At 37.6% G+C, this 13,189-nt stretch overlaps 1 protein-coding gene across 3 annotated transcripts in view; it reads left to right on the top strand.

Moving 5' to 3' along the window:
* srgap3 (SLIT-ROBO Rho GTPase activating protein 3) overlaps nt 1-13,189 on the top strand; it is a 92,838-nt gene that overhangs the window by 57,946 nt on the left and 21,703 nt on the right. The window contains exons 7-14 of one of the 3 annotated variants that reach the window (XM_082137351.1): nt 939-1,160; nt 1,578-1,679; nt 4,675-4,872; nt 5,419-5,503; nt 7,672-7,699; nt 10,326-10,356; nt 11,532-11,592; nt 12,249-12,326. In XM_082137351.1, coding sequence (XP_081993477.1) covers nt 939-1,160; nt 1,578-1,679; nt 4,675-4,872; nt 5,419-5,503; nt 7,672-7,699; nt 10,326-10,356; nt 11,532-11,592; nt 12,249-12,326 — 805 coding nt within the window. Of the gene's footprint in view, nt 1-938; nt 1,161-1,577; nt 1,680-4,674; nt 4,873-5,418; nt 5,504-7,671; nt 8,677-9,163; nt 9,822-10,325; nt 10,357-11,531; nt 11,593-12,248; nt 12,327-13,189 lie in introns of those variants that run through there. The other 2 variants (XM_082137350.1, XR_014197414.1) reach the window with 2 other exon arrangements.

Genomic DNA, 13,189 nt, shown 5'->3' with positions numbered 1-13,189 from the left:
AAGAGCTCTGTAAGGGCTCTCGGTTAGGTTGTTGACATAGGTTTACCTTTAAAACCACTAATTGGTAGAAACCACTGAACCAAAAATCACAAACTCCCACACCCACCACTGGGTATATAGAAATTCATGTGGTACTTGTGGCCTGTCGTGGGGAATTGGGACGCCTTGTTACCTTGAACTTTCAGCATTACTGATGGACACAAAAAATACATTTTAAATGTCTGGATTTACTTCTATTTATGGTTATGATCTATGGTTATTTGCAAGTACTGAGAATTAGCACCATTGCTGTTATTAGACTAAGAATGTGTAAGTACAGATCTAAACTTGGCGATATTACTAGCTTTTTACAAATGTACACCTACATCTCCTGCAGCTTTGTAATGCTAAATAGAGTATGCCACAGGCTAGGACCGTGTAGTGTTTGCACTCAAACACTTTAGAGCATAATATATGGATTTACAGTCCAATAGAGCAGTAACTGCCTCACCGCAATGACTCACAAAGGTTTAAAGTTTCCCTCAAGCAATCTTAAACTTGCTCCATGTTGCTAAAATAGGTTAGTTGCACATTTGTTGCACGTTTAAACTAATTAGCTAAGATATCCCACAGCGCTTGTTCTTCTAATTATAGATACTGACGATCTCGAATCTCCACAGGATGAAATTCACTCATTTACATCACGTAATTTTAATGACACTACTATCCACGGAGATACAGGAGATGCTACCTGTCTTACAGTTTGTCTTGCCAGAGTGACATGTGAAATCTCAAGTCTGCTAAAAATAGACATCACCATGGAAACATTTTGGCAAATAAAATTTCATTAATGCTGTCTTCATAGGAAGAAAGATCGGATTGGTGTTCATCTAAATGTCATGCAGGCTCGCTGTAAGATATTTTATCTCTTTCTTTCATTTTTCTTCTTCTTTCCACAGTGCTGTGACCTCGGATATCACGCCAGCTTGGCGCGCACATTAAGGACGTATCTTTCTGCCGAGTATAACCTGGAGACCTCTCGCCATGAGGGTCTGGACATCATTGAGAATGCTGTAGACAACCTGGACCCTCGCAGTGACAAGCACAAGATCATGGACATATACAATCAGGTCTTTTGCCCACCCATGCGCTTTGAGTTTCTGCCGCACATGGGAGATGAGGTATCCATCCTTCAACTTACTCAATAGTATCTTATTAATAGAACAGGTCACCCAAAAATGAAAATCCTGTCATTATTTACTCACCCTCATGTCATTCCAAACTGTATGACTTTCTTACAGTTGAGTTCTGAAAGATTATCCTGGCCACTTCATTTCAATATAATGAAATATTTAAAAAATACCATAAAACAATCATTTCACTTCTTGTGCACTATAGTGCAAGCTGTATATTAGATTTGCGTAAAAAATAGACAAAATTGTAGTATTTTTTTGGTTTAGAACCAATGAGAGTAAGCGATGACAGAATATTCATTTTTCGCTGAACTATTCCTTTAAGAATAATGAAATACTAAATGTTTAGTAAAGACCATGGCAAGACATAAATGTATGACAGTGATAAACTTCTGTGCATTTCAGGTGTGCCAGGTGAGTGCGCAGCAGCCCGTGCAGACAGAACTTCTGATGCGTTACCATCAACTGCAGTCCCGCCTGGCCACACTCAAGATTGAAAACGAGGAAGTAAGAATCATCACAGTTCCTACATTCAACATTTTATCATGGACATTATCATGCTATTCACTTCTCTATAATAATTATTTAGGCTCAGCCTCAGATGTTACACCCACAAGACCGTTCACTGACTGTGATGCATATTGCATACTAACATAACAAGGTTTTACAAAATTGCTAGCTCTAATGTGATTGACTGGTTTTATCTCATTTCCAAAAAGGCAGGGTGTGCAGGTCTTTATCAGTCTGCTGGGAAACAAAGTTACGGTGCGGTAACTTTACCGATACCGTTCCAGGCAGCTACACTGAATGCTTCAGTAGAAGATCTAGTCAATTTAATTTGTGGATTTTATAGTTCAAGGCATTGAATCTTGAGAGGTATTCAGAGTTTGTTGGAGCACAACTGTATATTCCACTTTGTTCTCAAAGTTATTTGAGATTTGAGATTTAAGCCCACCTCCAAACATACAAAAAAAAAACTGGTTGGTTGAGTTACCTTGTCAATCAGAGATGACCCTGTCTAAGTGGGGTTATGTTAGAACAAGCTACAAAGTGGACCCATACATCGAACCCATAAGATGAAACTAATGAAACATGAAAATCGTAATATACCCTATTATCTTGCTCAGATCATCATGATTCATCAGTTCACATTAAGACATTTCACGGTCAAAAAATCCAGTGTCCACTGTCAATAGTGTAGAGATGTATGAAGCATGGCTCACACAGAAGTCACTTTCAGACCAAATAGCTTTCTGTTGGTCATTGTGGCAAATCCACGAAATCTATTGCCCATACTCAAAATTTCTGATCATGTGGAATCCTATTGAAATTAATGGAGTTTCTTTGCGAAAATTCAAGGATCAACGGTAAACGTGACTGCACCTTTATTCCGAAGATAAAAAATGTGTCTTTGTTAATCTTTGAAGGAAACGAATTTCCTTTTGGGCTGATGTCATCAAGCCCTCTTATAATTTTCAATCCCTCCACTTCAAGCACCTGACGTCACATTCTAGCAGTAAAATAGTTTGCGAACTCAAGTTCCTGTTGACTTTAACACCTGCTGGTGCAACCAAATGCTTTGGAAACTGTTCAGTTTTATTTACACCTGCTCACTAAAGATTCATCAGCTTCTTTAGTAGCATAACTCTGCAGAAAGCCCAACTGCCTCTCTCACACGAGTCTTTAGCCCTCAAAGAGCTCTCAGCTTTACTCGCATACATTTTTTTCTGCCGTTTTTAAAGCACTCAAGAGAATACTTCAGCCTAGCAATCAAACTCATTGCAATTTAGTCCATCTTTCCTGGGAACTGTGAGTGTATTTTTAGTGTACTCATCTGTTAATGGTGTTTCTTTTGGGAAGGACCGGTTATCTCCTTGTTTGGTCTTCAGTGAGGGTAATTCTTTGTCTTGGGAGAACGAATACAACTCAGGCGCATTACCAACCAACTAAGTGTATGCAGGTGCTAATGAACTTTATAATAGCTCCCGTCTGTGTGTATTGATGACTTCATCTTGCCCTTATAACTTTGTGTCTCATAACCAGCTAGTAATGGATAATTTTGTGTCAAGTAGGAAATGTGTCACATTAATCTGTGGGGGCCTGGGGCCAATTTACACACCGGTCACTATGATCTTTGGTCCCGGGGTCGAATGGAATCCAAATCCTGAAGAAATCAATGGGATCTCTTGAGGGCATAGAGGTTTAGGAAGTTTTCAAGCTGTATACTACTGTATGGTTTGGCTGTTGACGTTAAGGATGGGGATCAAATTTGGTTCAGATATTTGAGCCAGCATATAGTCTGGGCCATTGCTCAGTTTTGAGGTTTTAAAAGTGTTACCTGCATAAGCATTCAAATAGGCTGCAAGAGACTGTGGGCTTATATGCATCAAAGTGACACATAGATATTAGCATATATAGCTATTGCAGACACAAGGTTGAAGCTCATTGTACACTTTTTTTTTTTTTTCTGTGATTTGTTTTCTCATCCAGTGCACACATATTTTGAGTCTTTCAATGTTCTTAAGCTCATATTGTGGGTTTGAATGTATCACAGTGCCACTTACCTGTTATTGCAAACCTGTTCTTGCAAAACAATAAGCATTTTTTTCATGTACAATGGGCACAGAAAATGTTATTATAAAAGTTCTCACAAAATTTTTTTTTTCTTCTGATGGCTTGATCGGGCCAGTATTTTATTGTATTTTTCAACCCTGCCAGCATTATATGACAACAACATGATAAATAACTATTTTACCAAATTTTTTTATATGTTAGAAAGTATGTTTTATAGAATAATCATATTTTTCATTATACATTTTCTTTTTCAAATGAAACTTACTATGGAAGCCTCTTCTGCCTCATTAAAAATAAATAAAAAGGAATGTACATCTTATTTACGTGTTTTCAGATTTATTTCTTATTTTAAACTTTAAACTGGTGTGAAACATTACTGATTTAGGTATAATTTTAAACCTATTCTAAACTGATGCTTGCAAGATTAACAAATGGTTTTTTTTACGTCACTGTCAGGCGTCCAGAAATATACACTACCTTTCAAAAGTTTGGGGTCAGTAAGATTTTGTGTTTTTGAACGAAGTCCCTTGTGCTCACCAAGGCTTAATTTATTTGCTTAAAATTGCTTAAAGTGTAATTTATTCCTGTGACAGTTTTCAGCAGCCATTATTCCAGTCTTCAGTGTCAAATGATGCTTCAGAAATTATTCTAATATGCTGATTTGGTGCTTAAGAAACATTTCTTATCAATGTTGAAAACAGTTTTGCTGCTTAATATATTTTTTGCATTTTTTCAGGATTCTATGAAAAATAGAAAGTTGAAAAGAAAAGCATGTCACTTTTTATCAATTTAATGCATCCTTGTTGAATAAAATAATTTATTTAAACTTTAAATAAACGCTAGTGTAAATCTCTTATGTAACTTGTATTCTAAAAGTTCATACTCATGTTTTCTTCACCTTACTGAGTCCCTGCTATGCTTTAATTAGGTACGCAAGACTTTGGATGCCACCATGCAGACCTTACAAGACATGCTGACAGTTGAGGACTTTGATGTGTCAGACGCCTTCCAGCACAGCCGATCCACAGAGTCCATTAAATCCGTGGCTTCTGAGAGTTACATGAGCAAGTTAAACATTGCTAAGAGACGAGCCAATCAGCAGGAGACAGAAGTCTTTTACTTCACTGTGAGTTTTCTCAAACCATAAGCACTGGGCCCACCAGTACGCTTTTTATTTTTAGGCCATTTTTATATGACATATAGTAATATATGCAATTAATTGTAATTTAAGTTATTGACAAATGTAATTCATTCAAATGTTATTCGATTGACAATCCTAAGTATTAGTTATTTTAGACATAAGAGGGCCAAACCCGATATCATCCATTTATAAGATGAAGTCCTGGTCCTCAAGATCTCTGGACTATCAGTAGATCTTTAATGCATGGTTCTCCTCAGAAATGTTTCTGCAAACACTGATATGAAAGTCTACTTGGCCTGTCCTATCTATCCAAACTCAGTCATCACACATGAATCCGCAAAACATTCGTGACAAGGCATATGCCTCACCAATGAGACGGAAATTAAATCCTCCTATCGGAACAGATTGAATTTGCAGCGTGCAAAGTTCAGCGAAATCTGTTCTTTGTTGCCCACAGCACACATCACTCCCCAGTTTTAGTCACATCCCATTAAAATCATTAGCTCACTGACGCCTTCATCTGTGTCGCAGAAATTCAAGGAGTACCTGAACGGCAGTAACCTCATCATTAAGCTGCAGGCCAAGCATGACCTTCTGAAACAGACTCTGGGGGAAGGTGAGTTGTCTGTTTATTAAATAAGTTTCTCTCTGCTCTCTGGAAATGCTGAGTGTCAGCTAAGCCTCTGGCACTTAATTGCAAATTTGGTCACTGTTGGGTACGAAATTGAAAGTTGTAGCTGCACAGCGAGTTCAAGAAGTTTATATCTAATGGATGGTTCTGGGGTAATTGGACAAGACATACAGAAGTGATATCTAAAAGTTTAAGACCAGACCACTAGTGAAAATTCTTCTTTTTTGCGTCTACTTGTCTTATTGAAAGCTGGTAGAACTGAGATGAACTCCACAAGTTTGGGTAATTTTCAACCTAATGTTTACAGTAAGTATCACATATCCCACAGTGTATCGCCGTAGTCAATTTAGACCTACATGTAGTTTAATAAAAATTGGAATTAAACCATTAAAACAAGCATTGTATTGACACACTAAAACTGGAGGGGGGCAGATAAAACACTGTTGGAGATTTTGTTGATTTATTATACCAATGCCAAAGACTTTCTTCAGGCAAATAATAATGTTTCAGTCAAATACCTTTTTGAAGCAAATGCCTCAAGAAAATATTTGACCGAACTGTTGTTATCTAATGATCAGTGTTTGAAGAATCCATTTAAGTGATTTAACAAAAAAGACTGGCATTGTGCGTGCATTGGTGTAAACTCGCTTCCTATTTGTTTTTACAAACTGAAGGATAAGTATTTTCATTTAGTTAAAAATTACCTTGAATATTCCTTTAAGTCTGCGCCCTTTTGTTGTCAGATGATTATAGAGACCCTTCTTTCATGGCCACATTTCCCATAAGGCCTCTTGTCACTTCTGTTACGGGCAGTTTACGCCCAATCAATCAGCTAGTGGCACCGGGGGGGATTTCAGCAGCTGCCTGTGCGGCAGCTCATAATCTAATGACGGCACACTGTGGGACTCCCCAGCTGAGTCCAGCCATCTATGTATATGATAGCTGACCAGTCCTGGCCTCTTCCCCTCACCAGACTGTGTGCTCAATTACACTTCACCTCTTCGTCTGAGTAAAAACCAGACACTCAAGGCTAGCCAAGGTGTGTGCGTTAGTTAGTGCGTATGGTGCATATACACGAGTTTATCACATAAGGTTGTAGCAGGTACCGCCCATGTTTTTTAATTATTCACCTAATTGACCCTCAATCCATTAAGCCAATTAGCTTGGCACATCTAATTCTCTCCGATAATGTTATCAGGAGTTGCCATGGCGCCAGCCACCTGGCTTAAATGCTCACGCTTATCATTTGAATGAGTGATGTAGAAGAATAAACTGTCTCTGTTTGTGACTGTCCTGTAGGTAAACCAGATCCTCCCTAACCGCTATCCAGAAACGTGTTTGGAAAGGATTGAGAGTCTTTTTTTAACCCCTCAGCTGGCAAGACAAAAAGCCTTTCAGTTTTTGAAATGATTTTAGAGGGCAAAGCAAAGGCACACGGGAACCACTCCATTTGATATGCAGATTTAGTGAAATGAAATGATTTGAGGGGCCACTTCAGATCACTAAAGTACCCATGTAAAAACATTAGTGGTTCCACCTCATTACATGGCGATTCAGAATTGAAAAAACTTGATCTGCGTTAGAGGCAGGGTCTCTTGAGATGTGTAATTTTGGGTCTTTTTTCCTTATTTTTCCCCAAACTGACATTTTAAGATTTAACATTCTTGCATAATCTGGGATTTTTGTGACATTCCTGTGTGTTTTGGTTTGTGGGCGTGTATATTTTTCATTGTTTGTATCGTTGCGATACCAGGGAACCCTTTTGGGCACACTGAATATTGGGACAAAGAACTTAGTGAGCTGACACAGCTTTCGCTCAGTGTCACCAGTGTGAAATGAATCCCTTGATGCACACCCACTCTTTACATACCCTCATACACACAAATACAAACACACACTCATTTAGCCTCTTTTAGTTCCCTTATGTGACCATCTGACACCCCGCAGGGCCCTTCCGAGGTTTCTAGGGTGACCAGTGCTCCTCTTTGTCTCAAGCGCAGTGTGGCTGCTAACCCATTCATCTTGCCTTCAATAGTGTTGGCCAGTCTCACGATAGCCCTCAGTACACTCTGACCACGCATTAGAACCCAGTGCATGAGATCATACTAATAATGACATTGCTGACTCCTCCCTCTTTCATCTCTCATTTTCAGGAGAAAGAGCCGAATGTGGAACTACAAGGTAAGAGTTCTAATGATGATGAAATTCCCACTTTTCAGAAACAAAATAAAGGTTCTTAATTGGCATCTGTGATTGCATGAAGATCCATGGAACATTTACATTGCACAAAAGGTCCTTTATAGTGGAAAAAGGTAACTCGGGATATTCAAATATTCTTTACACTAAGAAACAAATGGTTCTTTTAAAGAACTTTTAACTGAAAGTTTCTTTGGGGAACCCAAAATTTCAACACTGCCAAAACTCCCTTTTGGAACCTTTTATTTTTAAGATTGCATTGCTGTGAAGAACCCTTTTTGGAGCCTTCGCTTTTAAGATCGAAGATATTCTCTTAGCTTGCTTTTGCTACAATATCTAAAGATTTTTGTCCAATTAAATGGTCTCAAAACTTGTCAGGCCATGGGGACATTAAAGAATAAGATTCAGTCATCATACTTCTCATCCATATTCATTAGCCATAAATGGGGAAGAAAAGGTTATTTTATCACAATCACAAATCTTTTCATGGCATTTTTAGACTAAAAAAACATTATTTGTCGGTCCATTTTCTGCAGGTTCAGCTGATAAAACAAACTCTAAATCACATAACAAGCTCTAGTAAAAGCAAGAGAGTGAAAATAAAACTTTTTTTTGATATTTCTCAGCCATCAAAAGGGGACTTGTCCTCAAGCTGTCACTGGCAGGGGCTCAGCTCATGCTGGGTTATCCAGAATGTCCTCTGACAGTCTGAGAATGCTGAGAATAGAGCCTTCCTGGTAAACAGATGCAGACCTGTTCTGACCTCTCAGTTGGATGACATCTACCAGTGTTGCCATTGATAATCATATGCCCTTTACTTACATTTTTAAATGAAACCTATGCTACACTATAACGCAATTATGTAGCTGCGAATGCTTGGCCGGCACATATGTTGTTGCAGCAACATATAAAATTGTACTTGCGTAGCTAGTAGCATATGTATTCACATACTTGAATAGACTGTTTCAGACCCATGGGCGTCGGAAGCAAAAAAAAAGTGGGTGGGTCCTCCCCCAGAAAAATGTTACTTACACCATTTCATGTATTCTGATGCCTTTTAATTAAACAAGTAAACTAAACTCGCATCCACGTCGTGCATTACATGCATAGCTATCCGTGGATTAACCTGCTGATACCATGGTAATTTGCCAGCATTGACAACTTAAAGCTGTTACTGATGTTTGCAACGCAATATTTGACTGGAAGAGTACAACGGGCGTTTTTTTCGTCAGTTGCGGCTCGTTGAGAAATATAATGTAGCTATTTCAGCGGAAATGGAGTTTAATTCATTAGGGCATTCCTCAAGTGGAATGGATTTGACTGACGACGCTCTGAAAAGCGAACAGCTATGCGCTGAATGTAAAAGTAAGCGGGTCCAATATCATTGGTCTTAAAAAGTGGGTGGGTCTTGTCCAACCCATATACAATGGTTCCAACGCCCATGTTCAGACCTAAACCATAAAGTGAAGTGGTATTTGGTCACAATGTCTATACTTAAGAATGCATAGATTCTCTATGGACTCTAATTCCGTTGAAAACATCCAACTCGCCCATCTCTGTTAATGATTAATAACGTAAGCAAATATAAACAACAGCTTGCGCTATGCCCTCAGGTTTACAGCCAAAGTACAGAGCCATGTCATGTTTGACTTTGATTGCATTTATTTACCAATCTGTCACAACAGCAATTGTTTCAATAAGGGCCCGATTCAATGCTCCTACAGGGAATAGAAAACTCCCTGCAGTTGTTATCGGTTAATTTGAGGTCAAAAGCATTATGATGTAATTACGATCTTTTAAAGAACAACAATTAATGCCTGTTGCTTTTTTAAACCCTTCAATATCAGCTGTTTCCTCCACTGAGACATATGCAAGAGTTAATGGCATGATTGTGTAGACAGGAAAGGGTTTCGCTATATATATTTAAGGTCTTTGATATACGTATGTGATTCAGAGGGAATTTTGCTTGTGTTTTTGTTCCATCTAACCATCTCCATTCCTCAGACCCCCAACCCTTCCCCCGAAACCACAGAAATTGCGGAAACCAAGGCCTCGTTCCATCTATAACCATAAGCTGTTTAATGGCAATATGGAGAGTTTCATTAAGGTACCCACTGACTTTGGTGCTAACAGTGCCCTCTGGTGGGCTGGAGGGATGGCTGAACATCTGTCTATCTTTTCTGACTGACTCATGCTCTCACACCCTCTATTTGCTTCTGTTAATTTCTGTCTTTCGCCAGGTGGCGATGATGCAGATGATAAGGGTGGCAGCTGATGCCCTCCTTACCCAAATAGAGACTCAGCAGGGCTCATTAGTTGTTAAGCAACTGCCTTGATGCATAATTTACACAATTAAGTGGTCGATTACCCACTAAACTTAAACTATTTTATTTAAAAATACATTTTAAATAGCAGAGAAAATGAACTGAAGGGCATCACGTTCTCCAACTGCATCTCAAGCCATTCCAGCAGCCGTCCTAATGCTATTCCACCCAGTCACCACAACGACACTGTCGTCTCCATGGCAATTCTGTCGTCCCTTCCTCTCTAACTGTGATTTTTCTCACCTCTTTCACTCCTCTGCTCTGCTCTACGCTGCTTTGTGTCCTAGGGGAAGACGGAATGCTCGTACCCGCAATCAGGTACTGTAGAATAGGGCCAGCCATGGACTGTCTTTACCTTTCAGATAAGGCTGTAATACATTTGCTTCGACAAATGGCTTGTCTTTGTTTCTTTCCACAAGAGTTCAAAGAGAAATTCAAATTAGCTTTCTGTAGAGACCTAGGATGAGTTGCTATCAGCAGCCTTGGCTGAACTTAAAAAAAAAGAAAATCGTGTAATGCTCTCGAGGACAGACATGCTTAATGCTTTGCTTTTTTTCTCTACTAAAACAACCAAAAAAATACTACCTTTTTTTGTGTGTGTGGATATATTACTTGTTTTTGAAGCATTTCGAAAATTGTTACTTTCTTAAAGGTGCACCAAGCAGTTTTGCCATTTAAATTTTTTTTTAAAGTTCTGCACATATTGATACACAAATATATTATTTTTGTTACACAATTAGTGCTGTCAAATCAATTAATCGTGATTAATCGCATCTAACATAAAGTTTGTAAATATATTATGTGTGTGTATATATGAAATATAAAATATTATATTTTACACACACACGTGTATATATATATACGATTATTCACAATTAATCAAAATGACAGCACTATACACAATAAAATTAAAATAATGTACACTCACTAATGTCATAGTATTGGCCTTGAAAAAGCTGTTTTAATTTTATATTCATATTCCACAAGAAAGTATGTCCAATAACATGAATTACAGAGATAGTAATGGCCCAATGATGCGACTTGCTCCATGTAAAATACAACAGTTTTAATTAGGTTTATCATGATTGTATGTGATATTAATCATATTTTTAGCTACTATTATTAGTACTTTTCTTTTCTTTTAAATGAGGGAAAAATGTGCAGGTGCACCTTTAATCGGATAGTTCACCTAAAAAAAAAAAGTTCACTTTTGTCATCATTTACTCACAATGTATGACTTTCTTCAAAAAAAAAAAAAATTGGCCATAAAATGAAAGTTAATTGGGTCCATTGTTTGACTTAAATTGTATGTACAAAACTGTCTTTAAAATATTATGTTTTGTTTTCCTTGAAAGAAAAAAAGTTTACAGGTTTGGGATGACATGAGAGTGAGTAAATAATGACAGAATTGTCATATTTTGGTGAACTATCCCTTTAAATCTCAGCCACTGCTTTAAAACTGGTGCCATTTTGTAATGATTGTTGTCTTTCAGGATTCAGGTCAACCCATTCCTCTGGTGGTGGAGAGCTGTATTCGATACATCAATCTATATGGTAAGCGGTTCAAGGAAGGGTCACTAATTGATTGCAGATAAACCTGCTGACTCAGGAGCTACTGGAAACCATTAGAGAGCTCTCCAAAAACAACACAGCCCCTTATCATTCAGAGAGCGATCGACACTCTGAATCACAGAGACACAGATGCTAATTTGAATAAGGACTCATCTGTTGTAAGTTTTAGTGTTCCCGTGATGCTTTCGAAAAAGTTCCATATAAAGTCCATCTGTCAGGGTGAAACTGAAGTCAGAGAATTTAGAGAATGACATCGGTTTGGCTGCTAAATATGCTGTGGATAGATGATTTATTATTCTGCTAGAGACTATAAATGTTTATGGATGTCAGGGCAGAAAATGATAATGCTATAAACATCTCAATTTTCTGTGCTGCCTCAAAGATTGCTAACAGGAACCTAATCTACTCTTTCTGTGAGATTATTGCTTTAAGATTTCAGGCTTTCCCTCAGGATCTAGTGAAATCTTAGAAAATGACTGGAACCTCTTTAACAAAACTCATATGTGCCAGAAATAAAGGATCCCTTAGAGGGAAATGTTGCAATTTCTTCTGTGCTCATCTTGTTTTGAACTAAGATAATGCAATATCATGCCTTGACAAGTTTGCGACTCATGTTTCTATTTATTTTCCTGTGCCAGGGCTGCAACAACAAGGCATATTCCGAGTTCCTGGATCTCAGGTGGAAGTCAATGATATTAAAAATTCATTTGAAAGAGGTTAGTCCCCCTAAAGATGAACTGTAAATAATATTCTGTTCTTTTTTTTTTTTTTTTGGTGTACTTTCTGAACTGTGAATGTTGTTTTCTGAGTAGAGGGTGAAAATAACATCATAAAATTAGATTTGAAAGCAGGTTTCAATTTACCAAAGCTTTACTGTTCAACAAATTGATTCTACATTTAGCTCATGTTTGCAGATACAGACAATCATGTGCCTGGTTTTGAGATTCACATATGGTGTCAGAGTCTGTCATTTCTTGAGCTTTAAAAGCATCATCGTAATTACCATCGTTGCACTGAAACATTCACTGCCTAGAATTTCCCAGAATGCACTGTTGAAACCCCTGAGTGTGGGTTGTTTGCTATATTGTCACTATTTTGTAATTAAGTATATTGTAAAAACATGTACAAGATGAAGTACAATAGCAGGAAAATCACCAAAAAATTTACAATATTCCCCTTCCCACATAAAGGTCTAAATCGGATTGTAACATAAAAAAATAAAAATAAAAAAAATAAAGCATTGAAAGAAAATAAATGTAAAAAAGGAATAATTAGTCAGATATGGAGGACAACTGCATATTTCATCTACAAGTCAGGTTTTTTTTTTTTCTTAAGTCAAGTTTATTTGTATAGCGCTTTTCACAATACAGATTGTATCAAAGCAGCTTCACAGTATTAAATTTAAATAATACAACAAAGTTTGTTGCAAGTTGCATACAAGTGAGATGCAAGGTAAACAAATGGTACTAGAAGAATATCAGTCATAAAAATTGTACAGTGATCTTGTTGATAAATAGCTATGTTTTAATGTGCAACCTTGTTACAGGTAATTGAATCATCAGCATCCTAATATTAAGTG

This window comes from Leuciscus leuciscus, assembly GCF_965113295.1.
Source record: "Leuciscus leuciscus genome assembly, chromosome: 14".
NCBI lineage: Eukaryota > Metazoa > Chordata > Actinopteri > Cypriniformes > Leuciscidae > Leuciscus > Leuciscus leuciscus.
The sequence above is the reverse complement of the archived record's forward strand: the minus strand, read 5'-3'. Positions and strand labels throughout refer to the sequence as shown.